This window comes from Phycodurus eques, chromosome 2 (assembly GCF_024500275.1).
Source record: "Phycodurus eques isolate BA_2022a chromosome 2, UOR_Pequ_1.1, whole genome shotgun sequence".
NCBI lineage: Eukaryota > Metazoa > Chordata > Actinopteri > Syngnathiformes > Syngnathidae > Phycodurus > Phycodurus eques.
Genome location: NC_084526.1, coordinates 27,617,649 through 27,644,315, shown reverse-complemented (window position 1 = coordinate 27,644,315; position 26,667 = coordinate 27,617,649). Strand labels below are relative to the sequence as shown.

The window sequence follows — 26,667 nt, the reverse complement described above, 5'->3', positions numbered from 1 at the left end:
AAAAAAATGATTGGTAAATGAATAGTTATCAAATAAAAATAGATTTTGCAATACATTTTAATGAAACATCAACCTCCGTCTGATTATTTATGATCAAGATTCAAGAGTTTTATTGTCATTGTACAAGACATGGTACAACGAAATTCAAGTGCACTCAAGAGCCGTACTTAAATAAAATAAGTATAAACGATAATAATAAGTACATTGGAACCTTGATAAAACGGACCCTGATATAATGGATATCGGATAAAACGGACCACTGGGACTGAACAATGTGTCCAAAAATAGTTTCCATTTGTCACTTAAAAATGCCGTTGACAAAGTCAGTTAGTTCCAAAATTGGTTGTCTGTTGTTTACTGGCGCTGTGGTACAATGCCGGCAGAGAATGGGACTGACGTATTTTCGGGTCAAAGATATACAATATGCATTCATTGATTCTCAACACCGCTTATCCTGGTTAAGGTCGCTGGGCGCCGGAGCCTATCTCAGCTGACTTCGGGCGAAAGGCGGACTACACCCTGAACTGGTCGCCAGTCAGTCGCAAGGCACATATAGACACGGACAACCATTCGCACTCACATTCACGCCGTCACTGAGTGGAAACTGAACCCACGCTGCCCGCACCAAAGTCAGGCAAGTGTACTACTACACCATCAGTGACTCATATACAATATAACTAGATCCAATTCCAAAAGACTTGCCGACCGTGCTTGCGTGGCAGCCTTGTTGAATGTGGGGAATTGACATCGCGGCCATGTGATGATGTTTTTATCTATTGTTTATAGTACATAGAGCGCCCTGCAGAATGCGGCATTGCTGAGGTGTTAACTGAGGAATACAAAACAATTTTCTGGAGTCTGGAACATGCAGTAACAGTTTTTCTGTCAAGCCGATTTGGAACTTGGAAGCACATTAATTCCTCGCGACTCATGAAACCGACTCGCCTTTGATAAGTACTGTTCGTCAACAATGTCACCATGACCAAGCGCACCGGCGTGGTAAGTTTGGATGAAATGTGAAACTTTCAAACATTTTCAAGCTTTTTTATATATATTTACAATCATGTTGTACTGTACTGGCCATTTTAGGCCACAAAGAAAACTAGCAAAACAATAATTTTGTACTGTACAAGTAATATGGGTGCATTTGGCCTAAAAAAAATAAAGTGCTTCAATGTAACGAACAATCGGCGAGATCGGACAACCTCCCTTTCCCTAAAAGTCCGTTCTATTGAGGTTCCACTGTACTTCCATTCCTTCACTTTAAGTCACGTTCAACTCACATTCTGCACACCACATTTATACCATACACTCAGTACCAACGTATACAGTTAAAAGATAGAAGTCCATCCCTCATAAATAAAAATAAAATGTTGTGTAAAAAAGTTTTTTTTTTTTTATTTTGGGGGAGAGTCACTGATGGTGTAATGGTGCGTTTGCCTGACTTGGTTGCAGGGACCATGGCTTCAGTTCCCAGTCAGTGATGGTGTAAATGTGAGTGTGAGTGGTTGTTCGTGTCTACATGTGCCCTGCGACTGACTGGCGACCAGTCCAGAGGGTAGTCTGCCTTTTGCCCGACGTCAGCTGGGATAGGCCCCAGCACCCCGCGACCTTCAACATGATAATTGGCTTTGCGACTGGATGGATGGATTATTTGGGGAGATTATTTGATTACTCAGCGGAATAGTTGTGAATATGAGCAATTCCGGTTCCGATTCTGGGTCCTCATTTCTATTCCGGTTCCCAACGATTCTCGGGCTAGATCAAAAAAGTTTGCATGGTTTAAATAAAGGGTGTCCAAATTATGAAAATCCATTTTCTTAGCAGCCTGCAGCATGAACTCAAATGAACATTTGACTCGGGGTTCTTTATAACCAGTATCAATATCAAACCTATGAAATAAAAGGCAAAGTGTGTGGAACGAACCCAATTGACTTAATGTTCATTAATTATTGTTTCAGTGAAAACTTAAATATAGAACTGTTAAAATAGGTATTTGTGACTGTTTTATCACGCCAAATGGTTTATATGTGCAAGTTTTGACTTGACTTCCTGTTTTAAGTGTCTAGCCTTTTATTTTGAAGGTTTCAAACCCAAACTCAGCATTTTGACACGAAAAATAACTTTACACAACACCGGTAAAAACTAAAATATAACGAAAAAGAGTAATGAATGGAACCAAATACTCTGTAAAACGCTGATTCCTTTACCTTCCCACCTATGAGACAAAAGGTTAGTGTTTGTGATACAGTGAGACAACATTTTTGTGAATTTTGTCCCAATTCATTGTAATGTAAAGTGTCTAGTTTGACCTTTGGTGAGGTTTTAGCTCAATGTTAACCTTGTAATGTGACTGTTTCTACTTTCTTTCCAGTATGGTTAAGTAATTTATATTTTTGTGTCTGTCATCAGCGCTTACGTTGGTTTGAAGACGAAAACAAAAAAAAACATCAGTGCAAGAGTGCAACCCACCGTTCAACTTGTTAGGTGCCTCAATGTTGGCATTGACGTATTTTATAGTTTCACTCACCCAATTGACTTGAGTGAAGTTCCGTGCGGTGTAGGCTGAGGCTCGGAGTGGGAGGGAGCACATGTACAACAACACTTTGTGAAAGCCTTCTTTGGACAAAATAATCTTAATCCAAGTGTTGCACTGAGGTGACTGTTCATTTATTTTAACATAGTTAACACTTTTGTTCGCTGTTGCTGATGGGCACAAGCACATCTTCATGTGCATTCTTCTTCATTGGTTTTCGCCACTTCTTCGTTGGTTTTCACCACTTCTTCTTCAGGGTCGGCCGACTGTAGGCATCGAAACTGGGAACCGAAATTTTTAAATTTTCTAATTTATTTTAATGTTAGTCCCGGTTCCAATCGGTTCACGATTCCCGATGCCCAACCCTAATAATCGACTCTAAAAAGATTCGATAGTGACAGCCTGACTCAGGCGATCACGCTCAGACATTCACATACAGACACACTGCCGTCACACCAGACCGTGATCTTCAAGGCACATATCTAATAGAGACTCTACAACACTACAATATTTTCGATACAAAGGCCATAATGATTGCATTTTTTTGGTATTCAAATATGTTTGCGTGTGTGTGCGTGTGTGTGTGACGATATTAGTTAATTTAGAACGATATGATCCGAAGCGATTCCGTGGCTGGAAATCGATTAAGTAACTTTTTAGCCAAAAATTCATCCAGTGATACTGTGAAATAAACACGTGCATACTGGACAGTGCAGGTGACATTTCTTAGATTATTTTTGTCAGGTAAAAATTACTTTGACGTACTTTTTTTTTTATGTGTCTTATTGTCAAGTTTGGGGAGTAACGGAATACCATGGGATTATGTAATCAGAATACAAAAAAAGTTAACTTCATTCGTATCCGACACAATCTTGTTTACTTCCGGCATGTTTGACTTACTGCGCATGCACAGTTGTACAGTACCCGCTGTAAGCCCTAATGTATAATACGTAGCATATCAAGGAACCGTCTCCACTGAGACAGAAATCTCGGCAGAATGATGCGTCCCATGAGCAGAAGCTGCACAAATGTTCATGGCAGACTGCGACCGCAGCAGATGAATTGGATAAAGTTACACAAGATTCATTCCACACATCTTTGCAAATGATTGACGAGAGCTACCACTAACTAGTAGCTAAGCTAACTAGCGGGTAAGGGCCAAGATTTTGCCAGCCACTGTGGAATATGTATTTTTCAGCACTGAGGCCTGCTTAAACAGACCTTGGCAATGGCAAGGGATCATAATGATTAAAGGAAGCCATTTCAAACTAACAAGAAACGTTTTGGCATTTGCTTCTTTCCAGAGGGAAAATGCACCTGCTGCCTGCTTTCTTTATGTTGTGACTCAAAAAACTGCAAACAGGACTTAAACAGGGGACTATATATAATATATATAATATAATAATATATATATATAATAATAATTGCATTTAATAATTTTTCATGGAATAATACAAGGAGTAATTGATTCAATCATCACTCGCCAAAGACAATATGGATATTGAATATCCATCCATCCATTTTCTGAGCTGCTTCTCCTCACTAGGGTCGCGGGCGTGATGGAGCCTATCCAAGCTATCATCGGGCAGGAGGCGGGGTACACCCTGAACTGGTTGCCAGCCAATTGCAGGGCACATACAAACTAACAACCATTCGCACACACATTCACACCTACGGGCAATTTAGAGTCTCCAATTCATGCATGTTTTTGGGATGTGGGAGGAAACTGGAGTGCCCGGAGAAAACCCACGCAGGCACGGGGAGAACATGCAAACTCCACACAGGCGGGGCCGGGGATTGAACCCCGGTCCTCAGAACTGTGAGGCTGACGCTCTAACCAGTCGGCCACCGTCCCGCCGGATATTGAATATATATATATTCAATGGTTAGGGTTAGGGTTAGAACCTGGAATATCTTAAATCTGGTAAGAGATTAAATGCGAGGCACGAGATTCTAGATTCAATTTCACGTTATCCTACCGACCTGGTTCTAAAAATGGTAAGCCAGATGCTTTATCGCACATTTTCTGCACAGAGAATTCTTTGTCCGACCCTACAACCATTTTGCCCAAGTCATGTTTCGTTTCTGCTTTTGTTTGGGACATTGAGACTGCGGTAAAGGAGGCTCTGAAGAACACTCTTAGCCCTGAAAATTGCCCTGAAAACAGGCTTTATGTGGTTCCGACCTTAAGGGGAAGAGTCATCCACTGGGCTCACACTAACCGGACTGTATGTCACCCAGGCATTGCCAAGACTCAATCTGTGGTCGAACAGCACTTTTGGTGGCCCAATGTTAGAAGAGATGTTACCAATTATGTCAATGCTTGCCAGGTATGTGCTGCTAACAAGTCCTCTCGTAAACGTCCTTCTGGGGAGTTGCGACCCCTGCCAATACCACAATGTCCTTGGTCAGACATCTCCGTGGACTTTGTGATGGGATTTCTGGTCTCGAAAGGAAATACCACCATTCTCACAGTCGTGGACAGGTTCTCTAAAATGGGACACTTCATTGCACTCCCAAAACGCCCTTCAACTAAAGACACTGCCGAGTTAAAGAAGAAGAGAAGAAGAAGAATCATCTTTTATTGTCATGAACATGCATGCATGCACATGAAATTTGTTCTCTGCATTTAACCCATCACAGTGAACACATACATGTGGAACACACTGGAGCAGGGGGCAGCTGAAGCGCCCGGGGAGCATTTCGGGGTGTCAGTGTCTTGCTCAAGGACACCACAGCCATGATTCCGGGGGATGTTGGCGGATGGTCCAGTTGGGGTCTTGAACCAAGGTCCCCCACAGTGGCAGGCGATGATCACGATGGAGACCCCAGCGGGAGCGATCTCCAGCACCCCCGCCAAGGACTCCAAAAAGGGTGAACTGAACTGAACTGCTGTTTGGTGCATAGGCACAAACAACAGTCAGCACCCGTCCCCTCACCTGAAGGCCGAGGGAGGCGGCCCTCTCGTCCACCGGGGTGAACCCCAATGTACAGGCGCCGAGCTGGGGGGCAATAATCACAATCACACCTCTGACTTCTGCGTTTACCATCCACGAACAGGATGTGAAACGCATCTTCAAACAACAAAAAAATTAACAAAGCGGCAGACCCAGACCATGTGTCCCCATCCTGCCTCAAAGTATGTGCGGAGCAGCTCGCGCCAGTCTTCACACAGATATTCAATAGATCTCTGGAACTGTGCGAAGTACCATCCTGTTTCAAACGCTCCACCATCATTCCAGTACCTAAGAAACCTGTAATCTCGGGTCTAAATGACGAGAGGCCTGTCGCCTTGACATCTGTGGTTATGAAGTCCTTTCAACGTCTCGTGCTGGAGCACCTCAAGAGCGTCACAGGTCCCCATCTGGACCCCCTGCAGTTTGCCTACCAAGCGAACAGGTCTGCGGATGATGCAGTCAACATGGGACTGCACTTCATCCTAGAACACCTCGACAGTGCAGGGACCTACGCGAGGATCCTGTTCGTGGACTTCAGCTCAGCGTTCAACACCATCATCCCTGAACTCCTTTCATCCAAGCTTCTCCAGCTCAGCGTCTCACCCGCCATCTGCCAGTGGATTTACAGCTTCCTGACGGGCAGGACACATCAGGTGAGGCTGGGAGAGACCACCTCATCCACACGCAGCATCAGTACTGGGGCGCCCCAAGGTTGTGTCCTCGCTCTTCTCTCTCTACACGAACGACTGCACCTCAGCGCACCCGACTGTCAAACTCCTGAAGTTTGCAGATGACACCACTGTCATCGGCCTCATCAAGGACGGTGACGAGTCTGCATATCGACAGGAAGTGGAGCGGCTGGAGCCGTGGTAAGGCCGACACAACCTGGAGCTGAACACACTCAAGACTGCAGAGATGATCGCGGACTTTAGGAGGCATTCTTCACCACAGCTGCCCCTCACGTTGTCCAGCTGCCTTGTGTCAACCGTTGAGACCTTCAAGTTCCTGGGAATTACAGTCTCTCAGGACCTGAAGTGGGCGACCAACATCAACTCCGTCCTCAAAAAGGCCCAGCAGAGGATGTACTTCCTGCGGCTTCTGAGAAAGCACGGCCTGCCACAGGAGCTGCTGAGGCAGTTCTACACAGCGGTCATTGAATCAGTCCTGTGTACTAACATCACAGTCTGGTTTGGTGCTGCTACAAAAAAAGGACAAACTCCGACTGCAACGGACAATCAAAACTGCTCAAAACCCCCCTACCCACCATTGAGGACTTGCACGCTGCCAGAACTAAGACAAGAGCGTGCAAAATCCTCTCGGACCCTCCGCATCCCGGTCACCAGCTCTTCCAGCTCCTTCCCTCAGGTAGGCGCTACAGATCAATGGAAACTGGAACGAGCAGACATTCCAACAGCTTCTTCCCTCTTGCAATCAACTTCTTAAACACCTAACCTACAATTCCATTACAACATGCTGGCAATTTTTTGACTTGAGTTCCTTGTCACATTTCTGTGGGGCCAATTATATATTACTCGTGCACTCACTGTAGTTGTCTCGCCACGCTGCACTATTTGCATATCTGTTGTTGACCAATACTGGCCACTCATGCCAGAGTAGCATCTGCTCCATTTGCACACTGATTGAGGAATATCTGCAACATTTGCACAATCAACATTGTCCCAGATTATTGCACAACTCGTCACTTTAAACCGCATACACTCCTTGAAGTCTGGGCGCCCTTTGCACAATGGTCATTGCACCGGACTATTGCAATATTAGTCATTAGAACTGCTCTAAGTGCTAGAGGACTCTGCATCTTTTTGCACAATTGTCAAAAAAATACAAAATAAATAAATACATTTTCAAAAATGTACCGGCATTACCAGATAACTAGCAACCCTTTACTGCTCAGTGACTGTTTTTTTGTCAATGTCTTTATGTCTCAAAAGTGTTCTCTATCAATTGACACTCTGTTGTCGTACTCGAGCGGCTCCAACTACCGCAGACAAATTCCTTGTGTGTTTTTTGGACATACTTGGCAAATAAAGATGATTCTGATTCTGATAAGTATACCCACACTTGCTCAGTGCCTCTCACCGTGGGCAACTCCAGAGTGGAAGAGAGTCCAACCCCTCTCAAGAGGACTGATACCAGAGCCAAAGCCGTGTGTGGAGGCGAGCCCAACTATATCTAGTCGGAACTTCTAGACCTCACACACAACAGGTCGAGCTTCTTCCCTGCCAGAGAGGTGACATTCCACGTCCCCAGGACCAGCTTCGGTAGCCGGGAATCGGATCGCAAATGTCCCCGCCTCCGGCCACCGCTCAGCTCACATTGCACCCGACTCCTATGGCCCCATCCACAGGTGGTGAGCCCATGGAAGGGGGATCCACGTTACCCTTTCGGGCTGTGCCCGGCCGGGCCCCATGGATGCAGGTCCGGCCACCAGGCGCTGGCCTTCAAGCCCAACCTCCAGGCCTGGCTCCAGAGGGGGGGGCCCCGGTGACACGTGTCCAGGCGAGGGAAATCGAGGTCCAATATTTGTACACATCAGCAGTGCTCTTTGAGTGTGATTTGTCTGGTCCCTCACCTAGGACCTGTTTGTCATGGGTGACCCTACCAGACAAGCCGCAGACAACTTAGCTTCTATTATCATTGAGCCGTCACCTTATCACGATAAGGTGACGGCTCCAGGAACGGTGTGTGTATGTGTGTATATCTATATACAGTGGGGTCTGGAATGGGGTCTATCCCCTGTAATGAACAAGGGTTCACTGTATTTACATTAACACCTAAGCTCCATTGAAAATGCAGAATATTGTATCTACAAATCATTTCCAGGCTTGGATTATTTTGCAGTAACCTTAAAATCATGCCTCATTCTACCAATAGAACATGACTTTTCATTGGATATCATACTGATTTCTTCTAATAACATGGTGATGAATGCGTTAGACGGTACATACGCAAGTGGTATTGAAGGAGCGTTCAAAACTTATTACAATCGATTTGTGCTTCTTATGACATTAAAATCAAACACTGTTCCACTGTGCAAATAAACTAAATTATTGCTCAAGTGTTTACTTTTATTCTGACATCTTTATTTGTCCCACTGTCTGAGAATCAGGCAATAGCAGTCAAGTCTCCTTGATTTGTTAATGTGTATTTACAGAACTCCCCATGAATTCATAATCAGCCGCTCAATGTTTTCCTTTGCATCTCTGTGAGGCAGGTGTTGAAATTTGGATAAGCTTGGTCAATGATTGAAGATGGCAAAGATCTATAAGCCTCTTAAATTTTGTGCCAGAGGGAAAAAAAAAAAAAATTCATCAGAATGACAGTTGGCATAATCTTCTTTGGATTGAGACCAAAGCATAAATACATGGGATTCAGAAGGATATTTTCCGGCCTTTTGAAATGAAAACTTTCAGATGGATGGACAAGTATGTCCTGCACTGTAAAGAAAATACTCTTGCATGACTTCTAATACTTGAGTGTTGATGATTGATGTCAAAAAATCACTGATTAGTCTTTTATTGTCTACCCTGCTTTTAGCACATCTGCTTAATCCTGGGCCTTATTTCCCTTATAGGGACATTAACATCTTTAAAAATTCCCTCTGTCTGTGACCATCTGGTTTATTAAGCCATTGTACCTCCTAGGTAGCCAACTTTTCCATTTGTCCTTATTACCTACCATAAAATTCAAGTATTTAAGAGGCGTTATAAAAGTTCCATTGCTGTTTGACGACATCTGATATCTGGTTGGCATTAACCACTTGCATGATGCAGTAGTCCATTTGCACAACGAGCCACTTATCTTCGCAGGCAAATTAGCGGTATAATATAACACTCCTTTTACTACTTTACAATAATAATGGATGTGTGCCGAGTGAGGTGATTTGGGGATCTGTATACCACAGATTAAGATAGCCCTATAAAAATTCATTAAACATGTTAAGCAAAGCAAAGCAAATTTATTTGTATAGCGCATTTCATACACAAGGTAACTGTGCTTTACATGATTAAAAGCATTTAAAAACAAAGAAATAAATACAGCTTATAAACATTTAAAACAAAGAGGGAAAAAAAATAAAATACAATAAAAATACAATTAAAACAGCATACAGTGCAAGAAATATCATTTAAAATTGGAAATGCTCTAAAAAGCATAGGAAAAAAGTTTTTAACTTGGACTTAAAAACATGCAGACTTGGGGCTGACATCACCTCTGTTGGCAACTTCTTCCATTTGTGTGCAGCATAATAGCTAAATGCTGCTTCATCATGTTTGCTTTGGACTGTGCTCCACTATTTGACCGGAGTCTGTCGATCTCAGAGCCCTGCTGGGTTTATATTCCATGAGCATTTCATATAGACAAGAGTCACTAATAAACAGGTGGATTTGCAATGATTATATCATGATATGGTTAAGGCCACAGTGCAGGAAGCTTATTATTTCATTTTTAATGAGAATTGCAAAAATGCCTGTCATAAATATTGTAATTGGAATTAAATTTTGTGACATTGAGTCAAGGTGAGACCTGAACAATCAGGTTAAGGGTAAAATCCAGTATACTCAAGAGACGTTTACAATCTAACGAGATCCAATATGCTATATAAAACATTTGGACTGTAGCCAACAACATTTTTAGAATTTATTTTACTGCATTTTATAATCTACTTAAACAGGCAAAAGAAATGAGGAAACACAACGCAATTTATGTTTATTTTACAAAGAAGTTTGCCGCTGACTGCCCAGACAATAACCCACATATTGACCTTATTCTACAAAAGACTATATATCAATTGAAGTGTTTAAATGAGTTGTCTATAAAATATGTTATACATAATCCTGTTTACATGATACATACTGGCGAAAGGAGCTACACTCATCCGTTACATGATACCCCTTAACTGTTTCTTCATACACTAAAAATAAGTAGCATTTCCCCATCAACAATTGTAATCTGTTCTGGCGGCACGGTTGACGACTGGTTAGACCATCTGCCTCACAGTTCGGAGGACCGGGGTTCAATCCCCGGCCCCGCCGGTGTGGAGTTTGCATGTTCTCCCCGTGCCTGCGTGGGTTTCCTCCCACATCCCAAAAACATGCATTAATTGGACACTCTAAAATTGCCCATAGGTGTGCCTGTGAGTGCGAATGGTTGTTTGTTTATATGTGCCCTGCGATTGGCTGGCAACCAGTTCAGGGTGTACCCCGCCTCCTGCACGATGATAGCTGGGATAGGCTCCAGCACGCCCGCGACCCTAGTGAGGAGAAGCGGCTCAGAAAATGGATGGATGAATGAATTGAAGTGATCATTTTGCTGTTGTGTTGATGTGAGTGTCCAACGGTATATGATAGCAATTTTAGGTATACAGTAAACCCAGGAGTGGTTTCTGATATGGGCGATATGGGCAGCTGTCCAGGGTGGCATTCCGTGGAGGACTGTCCCCCCCATTGACAATTGGTCAAGGGGGTGCAATTGACGGCCGTTGCACAGGGCACAATTTAGTCCAGGACCGCCTCTGAGTAAACCCCTGCTGTATTGCGGTTCCCTTATTGCGGTCCTGCTTATGTTATTCCAGTTTTTACAGTTTTGTTTTTTATACTGTTTGTACAATATTATTGTGTTATTCATTGCCTTTGCTCTCTGTCAATATGTTATATGTTATTGTGTTGGTATTGTTTTAAAAGTGTCTCTAAAGGCATTACAAAATGTAAATGTTATAAAAACATGCCAAGGGTGTATTTAAATAGGGTATTTCTATATGACTGATTTTCTTATCACAGGAGTGGGGTGTGTTTTAGAACCTAACCCCAGCAATGGAGTGGGGATTACTGTAATACCAATTTAAAAAAAATCGTGTTTGGAAACTCAAGCAATGTTTTTTTTTTATTTTTGATTTTTTGGTGGGGGGATTCCACCTGACAGCGGCAATAAATAAGAGTGAATGAGTGAATGCTGCCACTTTATATTATAGCACATTCTTTTGTCCGTACCGGCTATGCAGCAAATTTGGTCTCCAGTTCCATCACTGACGTGACACCAAAATATGGTACTATATTGAGTTTGACAATGAAAAAGGCGTGTTCCCAGGACAATGTATCAATATGAATCTATGCAATCTATTGTAATCTAAAATTCTTCAGGAATGACAAAACATTTTTATTTTCTTGAAAATCCATCCACCAGGTTGTAGGGGTGAGAGGTTGACAGTTTACAGTCCATACTACAGGAACTAGTCAACATGATGTATTATGACTCCCTTCGGGATCCACTGGCTATGTTACAGCTGAAACCTGTGTCTTATTACTGACAACTTTAACTTTTTAAAGTTCCACTTTGTCAAAATGCTTCCTTTTCTAGCCTTTAATATCAACGTACTTTGCCAAAGTGAGCCAAAAAAATCCAAGTAACATACTACTATACAGAGTTGGCATCACATCAGTATAAGCAGAAGCTACTTTTTTATTTATTTCTCTGAATATGACTTTTTTTTGTTTGTTTTTGGTTAGGTTGGTGAGAAAATATTTTTAAATCTCTGTACTGTATTGATTTAATTGGGATCATATTAGAATGTCGATGTCCATTTAAACACAATCAGTATCCAGAACTTGACTTAAAGTGGATACAGCAGTTTCTAAAGGGTATTTAATGTGACATATTGTCACATTAGACATATTGCATGCCAATCAAACCAACTGACTATTTGTAGGTTTGTCAGGCTCAGAATATCAATGCATAGTATAGTTTGTGAGAGAAGCTCTTTTTTTATTTGACCCCTGCATTTTTTTTTTTTACATACCGTCTGCTCCTCTGCAGGGCTATGTTCATATAAAGATTGAGTGTTGTGACAACACTGAGCTTTGCTGCTATTAAAAAAACAAAACAAAACATGAACATAAACGTTCAAAAACAATAGCGTTACAATTATTATGACTTCAAACTTCTTGATGTCAGCATGTTTAAAAGCCCGAATTAAAAAAAAACAACAACATTTGACCAATGTATTGTACCACGTTTAGCCACATCTTTAGTGTACATATCTGTAATTAATCCACATGAGCAATAGGAACAAGCTCTGACAATTTTGTAATTACAGATTCCTATGACAAAAGTGCAATTACCTATTGACTAACTCACAGATCCAATTAATTCCTGTCGGTACTTTACTGAAACAGCTCTGTCTGGAAAATTCCATGTTGATTTGCTAGCGCAAGCCAATATGACTTTAAGGCTTAGGGCTTTTGTATAATTGGAACAAACATACCAGTCGGGGTGTTAGGGGCTCAATCTTTTCCAGAAGATTTAATGACTGTTGTTGTGTTATCCATGTTGTCGCTGCTGTCATTAAAAGTTCTTGCTATATATTCTCGCAAAGCATAAGTATTATTATAATCTTTTAGACTTACTGTATGATCGATCCTTTCTGAGAAATTTAACTTAAAAATATTATCAGTTAATTGAGTTATTTGACTTCCAAGTCATGCAGAAATAGTATCAACATTCATGTAAAATTGCACGAATGTAGAGCGAATTGACTCTACAGAATAATCACTTTAAGTTAAATTTGATTTACTAATTTTGCGTCAAAACACAACAGAAGTTGTCTCATTGCACTTTACACATGGAGTAAGTCTAAACACTCGATTTACTCCACTGTCATTGGACAAGTTTGTTTTCAGTGTGATGCACGAGTGATTTGTGACTTTCTCCAGTGCCTTTAATAAGGATTCCCTCTTGGAAATAGAAGATGAGAGGGTTTGTACGAGACTGACATGTCCCTCCTCACAGGCAGGTCCCAACACCCAAATAAATAAATAATAAATAGGATGACATTATAATTATGACACCCAAACAAACCCAAATAAATATATATACTCTTCATTCGGTACTCTTCGACTTTAGTGAGTTATTGTGTGAATGCTAAGAGACAGCTTTTCATAACTTAATCTTCTTGTCTTTATCTTTACTTTTACCAGTTCTTCCACCCATATTGTGCGGATGTTAGAGCCTAAAGTGTTGCATTCACATCTTTATACTTTGCTGTATTCTTTTTGACTACTCAATGGACTACAAGATGGAGTAGAAATTAAGGGTGTCCCGATACGATATTTTATGTCAGATAACGGTGCGATAACAGCAAAAAAAAAAGAGTATAGGATTATATCGGACTGCATCTAAATCTCTGATTTAAGTTTAGGATTACGGCATGCAGAGCCCACATGATCACAAATGCAACGTGTGCTAAAATGCTTAAGGTGCTAACAAAGTAGCAACAAGTAAGAGGGATGTCGGCTGTGTGGCAGTATTTTTAGTGTAAGTCCAAAAAAGACGTTACAGCGGAGTGCAAAACTTGACATGCAAAAGTTTCCCGTGGTGGCACAGAACAAGGGAAGTTTAATACGACAAACTTCATCACGCATTTCAAGCAGCCTCACAATAAACAGCATGAGAATTTCCCCTCATGACCTCCGCCCATAGCCCAAAGATAGCTGGGATAAGCTCCAGCATGCCCGTGACCCTAGTGAGGATAAGCGGTACAGAAAATTGATGGATGAATTGGTTAATTGGTTGAATAAGATTAAAAATAAGATCATCAGAGGGACAGCTAAGGTTAGATGTTTTGGAGATAAAATTAGAGGGAGCAGACTTCGATGGTTTGGACAGACCAGAGTGTATTGGTAGAAGGATGATGAGAATGGAGCTGCCAGGCAAGAGACCAAAGAGAAGATTGATAGATATAGTGAGGGAAGAAATGAGGGCAGTTGGTGTTAAAAAGGAGGATGCAGGAGATAGGCTGTCATGGAAACTGATGACACGCTGTGGCGACCCCTGATGAGACAAGCCGAAAGGAAAAGAAGATTTGACCTATTCAATTGTACAATATGCTGATAGTGAAGTTAAACATAGCGGTTATGTTGCAAATTAAATATATATTTTTGTTTTTATTGGTTTATTTGATTAAATTGTAGTGAATTCTAATGTTGATGGTTAAACTTTAGATAACCCATTAGTTAATAATCAATGGGTCAGTTCTCATACCTACTGTTGCTGATTATTGTTCTTTGTTTGAGTACCTATATATACTGTATGTTTAAGTATCTCAATCCAATTTATATTCATGGGGGGAGCTGAAATCTGGCAGTGGGGAAAAGAACCCTGCAAAATTTAAAGAGCTTGAACAAATTGCAATGGAAGAGTGGGAGAAAATAGCACCTGAGAAGTGCAAAAAGCTTATAGATGGATACAAGAAACGATCGCTGCCAAAGGGTGTGCAACCAAATATTAAGGAGGTGTGCCAATATTGTGACATATGATGTTTTCTGTTTTCTTCTTTTAAATTACAATATCTAAGTTGAAAAAAAGGTTTCTTGGTTAAATTAGTTTGGACCTCCAATTAAAAGATCATGATGATATAACTTTGGTACAGTTCCATTTATTTAGGAAGATATTATATTGTTGATGTAAAAAAATGAAAGGGTGCCAATTATGGTGACCAGGACTGTACAGTATGTGTGATTCGTGCTGAATATCGGCTCAATATAGGTATCAGCCAATACTTAAGGCGCGATATCGATATCGATTCAGAACTGAAGAAGTTGTATTGCGACATCCCGACAAGAAATACATATACTGAAGACGGAATCTATCAAAGCTCTGGACATAACGGTAGTTATTCCTTGTTGGGTCGCTTTGTTAATGTATTGCTGTTAATTAAAAAAAAAAGACATGAAGGAACACAATTTTAGATGGGTATTAGGAATCACTACAGTAATTTTATGGTCTCCATGGCTGATATTACACATTGAAGTGTATGAAGAATTTTGGTATCTTTCCACAAGGGAAGTGATCTATCCCGCCTCCTCCCTCTGCTCAATACTGTTCCCGAATGCTGTGGTCTTCTCAGTGTCAAGCAAAATGCAGGAATCACCTTCTGGTCTACTAACCGCAGGCCTGCTCTGTTTCTCACTCAGCCAACCATGAAGAGTGTGCATCATCTAAGTCCTTCATCTCCTGAGTCATGAAACTCCTCTCTCCATCACATTTTGATGAAGCACCTCTCAGAAAAAAAAGAAAAAAATGATAGCAGATCGTTTGGAGACAGCAGTCTGTTTCTCGACCAATATTTGGACAGAAAGACCAAAGATTTTTAGCTAACTACAAACTGACTACATTTCCTTTAACATCGTAGACCATAGATGCATAGTTTGCATGTTCTCCCTGTGCCGGTATGGGTTTTCTCCGGTTACTCTGGTTTCCTCCCACATCCCAAAAAACATGTGTGGTAGGTTAATTGAAGACTCTAAATTGCCCGTAGGTTTAAATGTGAGTGCAAATGGTTGTTTGTTTATATGTGCCCTGCAATTGGCTGGCGAACCTTTCCGGGTATACCCCGTCTCCCGCCCGAAGATAGCTGGGATAGGCTCCAGCAGTACAGAAAATGGATGGAGGGATATTAAATGTATGTATGTACACATACTGTACATATTATTGGTATCCCCTATCCACTTAAAATATAGCTGCGTCTCTGCCAAATGACTGTATACCATGGTCCTTGAATGCACCTTGCCTCAGTAAGTGAACGTGTTACAGAGTGAATGTGAACCTCAGTGGGAAATCATTAACTGAATGACGAAGCACTGAACAATTCAGTAAATGAACTGATTCTAGTAATTCAGTTCCAATTACAATGGTTGTGTCCAAAGTTTTGTGCAACATTAGAGGTATATTTTCCTAGAAATGTGAAATATGATAACGTCTTCTGAGTTTCTGTATATGTTTAGTTTAGATTCATGTTTAGACAAAAACAAAGCACAGAGAAGAACACTGTTGGCAGTACTATATTTATTAGATAGTATTTTGATGGTGGTTTGCAGTGCTGTAGCACTGCACTGCATCATACCGAGTGATGTTTCACATAAAGCATTTTACCCATGGCTTGTAATTAAAGTCCCCACAAAGTCAACAAAAAAATGTCTTGTAAATTTGCCACATCACAGAAAAAGAGTCTCGTCAATAAGCCAGACAAATACAACAAATAAAACAATCTCAAAGTATGTCAAATCAGGCTTTCAGATGGTCAGGAATTGAGACATTCTTTCAACTTTCAAACAATGTAGGCATGTCACTGAATACTCTGAAAACCCCCGCCTCCCCGGAACTTTCAGCTGTCAATCAAATACGTGCCTTCTGTTACAGCTCTGAAGTGGGGAGAGGAGAACTGAATTGAATGATGCACATTGCACACGCTCTCATCGGCGCATGTAGCAGCCAGGCAGCCTCAGAGCCCCGCGCAGGGACAATTTTCCCTCCTTTGCTTCCGTTGAAATTCAGCGGGCATTACACTAATGGCCCCCGAAGGGTGCATCATATGCGACCACAGCAGTGCATGCACCACGGTCCCCATGGATGATTTTTTTTTCAACTCCTCTCCTTCTCCCCGCGACATCACGGCAGACAACTGTGTGGCTGACGACCCGAATGTTGTTACGCTGGGCCTCTGGCAGCTACTCTAACTGCTGTGGTGCTGACAAGGTGTTGCAGGTCGACAAATCCTGTCTGGTTCGCCTCTGCCTTGCAACGCAACGTGCGTGGGGGTAGACAGCAGAGACACTACAGGCCAAATAACACAAAACACATTAGAATTCAGGGAAAATGTTTTTTTTTTGTTATGGGCATGGTTTGATGACTGACTGCACGCTATACTGGTAGAACTGGGCCAAGTTATTACGAATCAGGATGTAGCAATCCCACCGAATGACCACTGTATGAAATGAGGTTGCTTAGTGTTGAAATAGTGAGGGAGGGGTTTACGCCCTAGCCTACTTTTCGTCACATAGCTAGTTTTTAGCCCTGACCAAAAAAATCCAGCCAGTTGAGAAGGTGAAAAAGAGTTTTAATCTATATCTCATCAATTCAATACTATATTATACAACTCCAATTCCAATTAAGTTTGGACGTTGTGTTGAACATAAATAAAAACAGAATACAATGATTTGCAAATCATGTCCAACCTATATTTAATTGAATACACTACAAAGATAAGATATTTAATGTTCAAACTGATCAACTTTATTGTTTTAGCAAATAATCATTAACTTAGAATGTTATGGCTGCAACAAAAAGCTGGGACAGGTGGCAAAAAAGACTGAGAAAGTTGGTGGGTGCCATGATTGGGTATAAAAGGAGCTTCCCATTGCAAGGAATTTAGGGATTTCATCATCTACGGTCCATAATATCATCAAAAGGTTCAGAGAATCTGGAGAAATCACTGCATGTAAGCGACAAGGCCTAAAACTAACATTGAATGCCCGTGACCTTCGATCCCTCAGGCGCTGCATCAAAAACCGACATCAATGTGTAGAGGATATCACTACATGGGCTCAGGAACACTTCAGAAAACCAATGTCACTAAATACAGTTCGGTGCTACATCTGTAAGTGGAACTTGAAACTCTACTGTGCAAAGCAAAAGCCATTTATCAACAACACCCAGAAACGCTGCCAGCTTCTCTGGGCCCGAGCTCATCTAAGATGGACTGATGCAAAGTGGAAAAGTGTTCTGTGGTCCGACGAGTCCACATTTCAAATTGTTTTTGGAACTTGTGGACGTCGTGTCCTCCGGGCCAAAGAGAAAAAGAACCATCCGGACTCTTTTGGACGCAAACTTCAAAAGCAAGCACCTGTGAAGGTATGAGGCTGTTAGCAACAATGGCATGGGTAACTTACACATCTGTGAAGGCACCATTAATGCTGAAAGGTACATACAGGTTTTGGATAAATATAGGCTCCGATCCAAGCAACGTCTTTTTCATGGACGCCCCTTTTTATTTCAGCAAGACAATGCCAAACCACATTCTGCACAACAGCTTTATCAGTTTGAACATTAAATATCTTGTCGATGTAGTGTATTCAATTAAATATAGGTCGAACATGATTTGCAAATCATTGTATTCTGATTTTATTTATGTTTAACACAATGTCCCAACTTCATTGGAATTTGGGTTGTATAAGTTTTTGCACATATTTTTCATACTTATCTTCAAAGATATTTAATGTATTTAGAAACATAACACGATAATGTCTTTGGGGGGGGACTTTAAATAAGGTAACCAAAATATGAGATACAGTTATCAGTATGGTGCAGTGCAGTTTTACACCACTACAAACTAAAGTCACAATAATAAATTTGTTGATCAATTAATGACTGTATGCTAAAGATTCTCCAAAACAAAATGATCTTAGATCGAGGTGTAGATTCTAGATGTAGATTTGCAATATAGAGCGTTTGTCTGCCTTATCAGCCATCATAGAAAGTGTAAACTTTGCAAGTGTAAACTTATGAAAAGTCTTGCGCAAATTAAGAATCCACGAGAACCTCTTATATTCTATATCTATAGGTGTCATTTACACTCATGTATTTCAAAAGCTTTACCTGCGAGCAAATTAGTCTTTGTAATAGCAATTAACCATGTGTACAATATTGCAAAGTTAATGACTTAAAGCAGCCTTTTGAGTTTTGTGTTTGAGATGAAAACCCGTTACAATGTTTTTGAATGAGACTGGCAGTTGACAGGGATGAAAAAGAAAGGCAGAGATGAGATGCAAAGTCATGCAGAAACACTAAACTCTAAAACTCTAAAACACTAGAGTCTAACAAGCTTTCCAAGCCTTCTCGGCCAAGTCTTCTTTCACTCCTGGAAGGATTCGTCCGGGATCCTTCACAGCTCCATCGTCATTGCTATTTTGATGTCATCCACTTCTTTTAAACGGCTCCACTTGAGCTTGGGAAAGTGGGAAAAAAATCACACGGAGCCAGGTCAGGTGAGTAGGGAGATTGCTCCAGCAGGGTGATTTTCTTTTTAGCCTGGAACAGTCAGATGCGGAGGACATTAAGAGCACGTGCGTTGGCATGCTGAAGCAGCCACGAGTTGTCCTACTGTAACCAGTGGGGTTTGACTCTGACTTGTGTATTGTTGAAATTACACACACCAGTGTTAATGAGGGTTTTACTTTATTCTTGGAACTGTACCTGACAAAGTCAGCAAAAAAATAAAAAATAAATCCTTCTCTCAAATGTGTTCATATACTGTGCCCCCATGTATATCAAGAGAAAAAAGGCTTCACAATACACAGTACACTATATTGCCAAAAGTATTTGCTCACCTCCCTTGACTCACATATGATTTTAAGTGATATGCCATTCTAAAACCATATGGTTTAATATGGTGTTGCTCTACCCTTTGCAATTGTAACAACTTCAACTCTTGTGGGAAGGCTTTCAACAACTTTTAGGAATGAGTTGATGGCAATTTCTGCCCATTCTACCAGGAGCGTATTTGTAAGGTCGCACACTATTGCTGGACAAGAAGGCCTCACTCACTGTCCACTCGAAATCAACCCAAAGTTGTTCTGTCAGGTTGAGGGCAGGACTCAAGTTCATCCATACCAAATTCTCTCATCCATGGACATTTCCAACTTTGTGGGAACAGTTTTCCCCTGAACATCTTTGTCATACCATGAATACCCCCTCACTTACATGAGTTGATGATTCTCCAAAGGTACTGGTTGAACTTAACGCAACTGCCTATTGAATGAAAATCATTTTATTTCATCTCCTTAATTTGAACATTTAATTCTCAGGCATTGTCTTCTTTTTAACTAAAATTAAACAAATGTTGCCATAAGAATAAATATAAATAAATAATATGGAATAAAAATAGATAATAAATCTGTCTTTGTTATATATAATTTATAACATTTACAGAGTATGATATCAACCCTCTCCTGAATCCAGAGCAACTGAACATTTCAGCCATTTATTTATATTTGCCTGTTTGTGGCTGTATTCATTTTGGCAAGGCTGTACAACAGGCTATTGTCTTCCTGGGTAAACTAGTTGGAGCGCACACATACCATTTTATTGACGGGCATATGAAATGACTGAGAATGTTTATGTATAGATAAATTATTAAAGGTTTTCACACAGGGGTGAGAGGGTTACTTTATATAGTGGCTGGATTTATTGATCCCTAAGCTTCTGAACGTTCCAGTGAGCACTGTTGGGGCCGTAATGCGTAAGTGGAAACCCAATCATACCACCATAAATTTGCCTTCATCAGGTGCTCCTTGAAAGATTTCTTACAGAGGAGTGCAAAGGATAATCAGAAGAGTTGCCCAAGAGCCAAGGATCACCTGCGGAGAGTTTAAAAAAGACCTGGAATTAGCAGGTACTGTTGTCACAAGGAAAACAGTGTGTAATGTACTTCCCTGCCATGGCCTATATGTACGCTCACCAAGTAAGACCTTATTGCTGAAAAAAAAAAGCATGTCAAAGCTCGTTTAAAGTTTGCGCAACAACATTTGGACATGCCAGTTAAATACTGGGAGAATATAGTCTGGTCAGATGAGAGCAAAATTTAACTGTTTGGATGCCATAATGGACACCATGTTTAGAGGAGAAATGGGACTGCACATCACCCTAAATACACCAAACCAACAGTGAAGTTTGGAGGTGGGAACATGATGGTGTGGGGCTGCTTTTCAGAAAATGGTACTGGTAAACTTCACATTATTGAAGGGAGGGTGAATGGGCAAATATACCGAGACATTCTTGTCAAAAAATGAAAATGAAACGAGAGTGGACATTTCAGCAGGATACTGATCCAAAACATACCGTCAACGAAACTCTAAATTGGTTTCAAAGAAGAAAAAATAAAGCTGCTAGAATAGCCCAGCTGGCTTGAATCCAATCAAAAATCTATGGAAAGAACTGAAACTCAAGGTCCATAAAAGAAGCCCACAGAACCTTCAAGATTTGAAGACTGCTTGTGTGGAGGAATGGTTAAAAATCACACTAGAGCAATGCATGCGACTAGTTTCTCCATACAGGAGGCGCCTTGAACCTGTCATTGCAAACAAAGGCTTTTGCACAAAGTATTAAATACATACCAGTTGGCCTGTTCAATACTTTTTTTCCCTGTGTCATTTCACATTATTACACACAACTTAATTTCTGTTCTTATTTGTTAAACTTTCTTTGTATGTATGGATTACTTGTGTTGTTCCAAACATCTGATGAAATTTTCCAGTCAATAGCACCTTTATAAGTATATTTAGTGAGAAAAATGTTGACATGTTAAATACTTATTTCAGCCGCTGTATAGTGATTCACAAATTGATTAGACCTTCACCCAATATAAGGTTTAATGTCACTGCTGCCCAAAATTAACAGCATTGGCTAATGCCAAAACATTTTTGGGGGTTTCTGCAATGATTAAAACACCAGTATGTAAAGCCTCTTTAATTGAAAATATTTGATTGATGCTACAATATAATCGGGTTTGTAATTTTGAAATGTAACATTTAAAAAAACAAAATGTTATTAAATAGTAACAGAGATTATTATTTATTTTACGCACGATTAACTTTCCCTGAAGGGTCTCTGTTCTGTGGACCGGGTGCCGTATTAGATGACCCCGCTGCTGGTCTGCGGTGTCTGGAAGCCTACAGTATTAGCCCGCAAGCTAGCTGGTGGCGGATAGTGGCGAGTAGTGCCTCTCGTTGTGGCGTGAAAGAGCCGTGCATAAATATGCAACTTTAAGCAGATATATTTTCGTGGTTCAAATTTATAGGGATGTGGAGGCATATCCTGACATACGTACAGTATATGAAATATAGTGTATAACTGACTAGGTAAAGGTTGTTTGTTTTTTCAATGCATTCAGTGGACACACCGACAGCATCAGAGCTGGGAAGAAATCTCTATGATTTTGTAGCCTCATTTTACATACTTATCATTTAAAAAAAACAAAAATTCCAAATTAGCAGTTTTATTAACAGCACTCTTCTCAGTAATGTGTCAAATTACCGGTAATAAGACATTTTATTTTCACTTTACAGACTTTAAAACATACTGGATGCAGGTGCTTCTCATACTGTGAAACCATCATCAAAATACAGTAAATGTTTCCTCCATACAGTTTCTAGTTTACAAGTAGGCACACTGAATAGATAAATTGTAGTCAAGGTTAAAAAAAGGTGACTTTGTTGCGTAGGATTATAAATCAGGACAACTGGAAGCAACATATGAGATTAACCACATCTGAAATTGAGTTTTTTCAACATACACTAACTCTGACCTAAAAAGGATTACTTATCAGTTTTTGCACAGGCAGTTGTGTTGGGTGATTAAATAAATTCTGGCGGACAGGTCACGCGTGAAAGGTCAACTCTGATTTGAAACATTTGCATTAATTGTATGTTCTCCTGTTCGCTCACTGATTATAGCAAAAGGTCGACTCACGTGTACAATTAGGTCATATTTGGACAATGACAAGAGTTTTTGTAACTGGTAGATACCGGTAGAACCCCAGAGCAGACACAGAGCGTAGAAGGAGTTACTTTAAAGTCATTATTCCAGATAAAGTTCACACAAAAGGGTGCTACTGATGAGTAGGTATGGTTTGTTCACAAAAAGTACAAAATAAGAAAACTGGTAACATATGGTTCTACTAATACAGTAAGTAGGAAAAAGTACAAAAATAAAAGACCAATAAACAAAGTGCCACTGTTGAGTAGGGAAAAGTAGTAATTTTCAAAGGACAAAGAAAAGACAATAAACGTATGCAAAGTACTACTATTAAAGTAGGGATAATAACAAGTTAAAAAAAAACAGCTGTCATGTTCACAGGTTGGAGGCAACCCAAGTGCAGGGAAGTAAAAGGCAAGGCAGGAGTGCAGGAAACTCAAAAAGGAATTGAATTTAAAAAAAAAAACAAAGGCAAACAAGGATCATGGAGGCAAATGCAAATAATTAAAGTTAATAAAAAAAAATAAAAAATAAACAAGATTCAGTGCAGGCCTGTGTGGGGCACAAGCCAGTGCACAGGTGTCGTTGACCTACAGGGCGCCTGTGGAAATTAAGCTACTGTGGGTTGAGGACGAAGGAGAGGTGTAAAGCAGGGTCTTAGGCAGGAAAGAGAAGAGGAAAGCACAGACTATAGAACTGAATGTTGGGACTTTAAATGTTGGGACTATGACAGGAAAAGCTTGGGATTTGGTTGAGATGATTATTAGGAGAAAGTTTGATATGTTGTGTGTCCAGGAGACCAGGTGGAAAGGCAGTAAGGCTAGAGGTTTAGGGGCAGGGTTTAAATTATTTTACCATGGTGTAGATGGGAAAATAAATTGAGTAGGGGTTATCTTAAAGGAAGAGTTACCTAGGAATGTCTTGGAAGTGAAAAGTGTCACATCAAATGATGAGGCTGAAACTTTGAAAATTGAGGGTGTTATGTATCATGTAATTAGTTTAATGTAATTAGTGGCTCAGCCCCACAGGTAGGATGTGACCTAGAAGTGAAAGAAAAATTATTGAAGAAGCTAGACCAAGTAGTTCTAAGCATCCCAGACAGAGAGTCGTGATTGGTGCAGATTTTAATGGACATGTGGGTGAAGGAAACAGGGGTGATGAAGAAGTGATGGGTAAGTTTGGCATGCAGGAAAGGAATTTGGAGGGACCGATGGTGGTAGACTTTGCAAAAAGGATGGAAATGGCTGTCGTGAACACTTTCTTCCAGAAGAGGCAGGAACATAGGGTGACCCACAAGAGCGGACGTAGAAGCACGTGGGTGGATTACATCTTGTGCAGACGATGTAATCTGAAGGAGGTTGCTGACTGTTATGTGACAGAAGAGTTTCTGTTAGGCATGAAGGGCAAAGTTTAGACTTTGAAATAATTTGATTTTAACGCTAAACCGGAAGTAACGCAGGCGTCGCTTCCGGCTTATTCTTTTCTCCTAAATTAATTAAGTTTTTATCCAAACCAATACACGCTACAGTATATTTAGGCCTCATTTTCAGGGACTAAAAAGTACTTGTATAAGTGTCAGTCTGCATCAAACAGTTTCTCTCAGCTATTTCCCAGATGTATTTGTTGAAATGAACTCCTGAAATCTCCGGTCAGTGAGTTTGACGGGAACATAAAAAATACATTTCTACAATCCAGACATTATGACAGAATTTGAATTCTACCACCCATATTTTCTTTTAAATAAATTAGACACCGTGCTTCATGTTCTTTATTTATTCATATACTCCTCTCTTGACCCCAACTCGCTTCAAATCACTCTCATTTGTTACAGACTAAGACCTAACAATCTCTTCGCACGTAGATTTTGTCTTGCAGTTTTCATGTTCACAGTGGTGACACTACTTTTGCATCTAATCAAACCTGAATATAAAACAGAAAGGTCGTCAGTCTTTTCGTCAGTCTGTATTTCGCTGGACCTATTCATTGTATTTAATTACGTTGTATATGTGGAGGCTTGAGATGTGTGTAAATTCACTGAATTGTGCTTACTCGCCAGCTTACAAATGTCGTAGTTAACACAGGTGAAGAGACAAAACACCTTGAGGTGAACTGAAGTCTCATTACCAAGCAATACCAGCACTGTACTGCTTTCAAATAAGAATTAATGTAGCAAATACTGTAGAAACATCAAGGTGTACATCATAAGTTAGCGGTTGCATACAGTGTACCCGCTGTGGTTTAAAGGTTTTATTTCAAAGAGTGATCATAAAGACTAGTTTAACTCATGGAATTTACAGTAATCGAATAGCAGAGAAACACAATGCGCATGTGCTGAGGCACGTGAATCATGATTCTTTCACATTGCAAGTCCTTGTTTAATTACGCTATCACCGACAATATGTGTGCCTGCTGAACATTAATGACTTTTAATATTCATACCCAAAGAGGACTGGCCAAGAGGGCTTGATTTGTATTATGAGACTTGAGTTTGCAGGTATTTTTCCAACACCATCAAGTCAACTTGTTCTTGTGTTCACAGCTACACTCTGCGCGTGGTGGGAAACGGTATCAAGGCTCAAGCTGCGAACCCTGAGGTCAAAGTGAAAGGCGCTGACTCCGTGATCCATCAAATCATTGACAAACTAAAGCATATCAATCAGGTGGGCCTTTTTGCTTTTGTGTTTGTACACTTAAAGGAAACTTTGCAGTTTTAAAACTGCTAGCAAGATATATATAATATATAATGTAGAGATATTTAATTGTAGTCTCACTACTAATCCCCAAGATTAATTTTAATCCATTATATTAAAAAGGTGTAATTAATAAACATATGCATTTGGAATTTTCTATGATTACAATTTTATTTAAATTTTTCAATTGCCGCAAAAGCTCTGAATTTTTTCAGATCACTTCCTCCTTCTTAAGGCAATGCTTGTAATTGTCTCTCTCTGGTTATGTGCCATTCTGACGTAGTCGCAAACATAAATTCTTTTTTCCAAATATGACCTCGAAGTGCCTCCTTGTGGTCCAATTAATCAGTTTAGCAGAGATTTTGAAAAGGTTTTGAAATTTTCATAATTGATAGTTGTTTTGAAAAGAACACTGAGTTTTGAACAGTTTAATCTTAATCTTTGACTTTTTTAATGGAAAATTCACTTATCTGGGTTGTCATATGAAGCACAATTGTCTAAATTGTGCACGTTTGTCCTTAAGTCAACATGGTACAGTATGGTATGGTGGTTCTCCATATAAATTCCATATGTACCCATATAATGCAACAAACAATTTTTTTTAGATTTTAATTCCATTTCATGTTTCGTTATATATTTATATTTGTGTTAAGAACAAATATGTGGTTAATTCCAAAATAATGATCAATGGTTTTGATTGTACTTTTTTAGAGTAAACGTCAAAGGGTCCTGTTGATGCATTACTTTAAAATTAAATGTAATAAAATGTAATTATTTATGTTACTTTGAGAAAGTAATTAAAATAGTATCAGTACTGTTACGTTTTCAACGCGGTAACTTGTAATTGTAACCAACTATATTTCCAAAGTATACTTCTCAACACTGCTCAACTCTCTGACCAAAGTCACACCCCTGACTTACGTGCACGAGATGTGCACTGTATATAATGTGCACTGTAAACAAGCTCCTGAAGCCGAAACAGCTTAAATAAGTCAGCACGAGACTGCAGGGTGTGCTCATGAATGTACAGAAAATGACTGACATCTCATCAGTCACACCTTCTCTCTGATTGGTTGTGTTTCCTCAGGCGTTTCAGGTTTCCTAAAACTCAAATTAGAGGTACAAGATTGGGCCAGAGAGAGATGTTTTTTTTCTCCCCACAGAT

General features: G+C 40.2%; 1 protein-coding gene across 3 annotated transcripts in view; it reads left to right on the top strand.

Moving 5' to 3' along the window:
- Positions 1–26,667, top strand: part of gpc5a (glypican 5a) — a 185,863-nt gene that overhangs the window by 78,368 nt on the left and 80,828 nt on the right. For all 3 annotated transcript variants that reach the window (XM_061702415.1, XM_061702423.1, XM_061702432.1), the window contains exon 7: positions 25,352–25,472. In XM_061702415.1, coding sequence (XP_061558399.1) covers positions 25,352–25,472 — 121 coding nt within the window. The remainder of the gene's footprint in view (positions 1–25,351; positions 25,473–26,667) is intronic.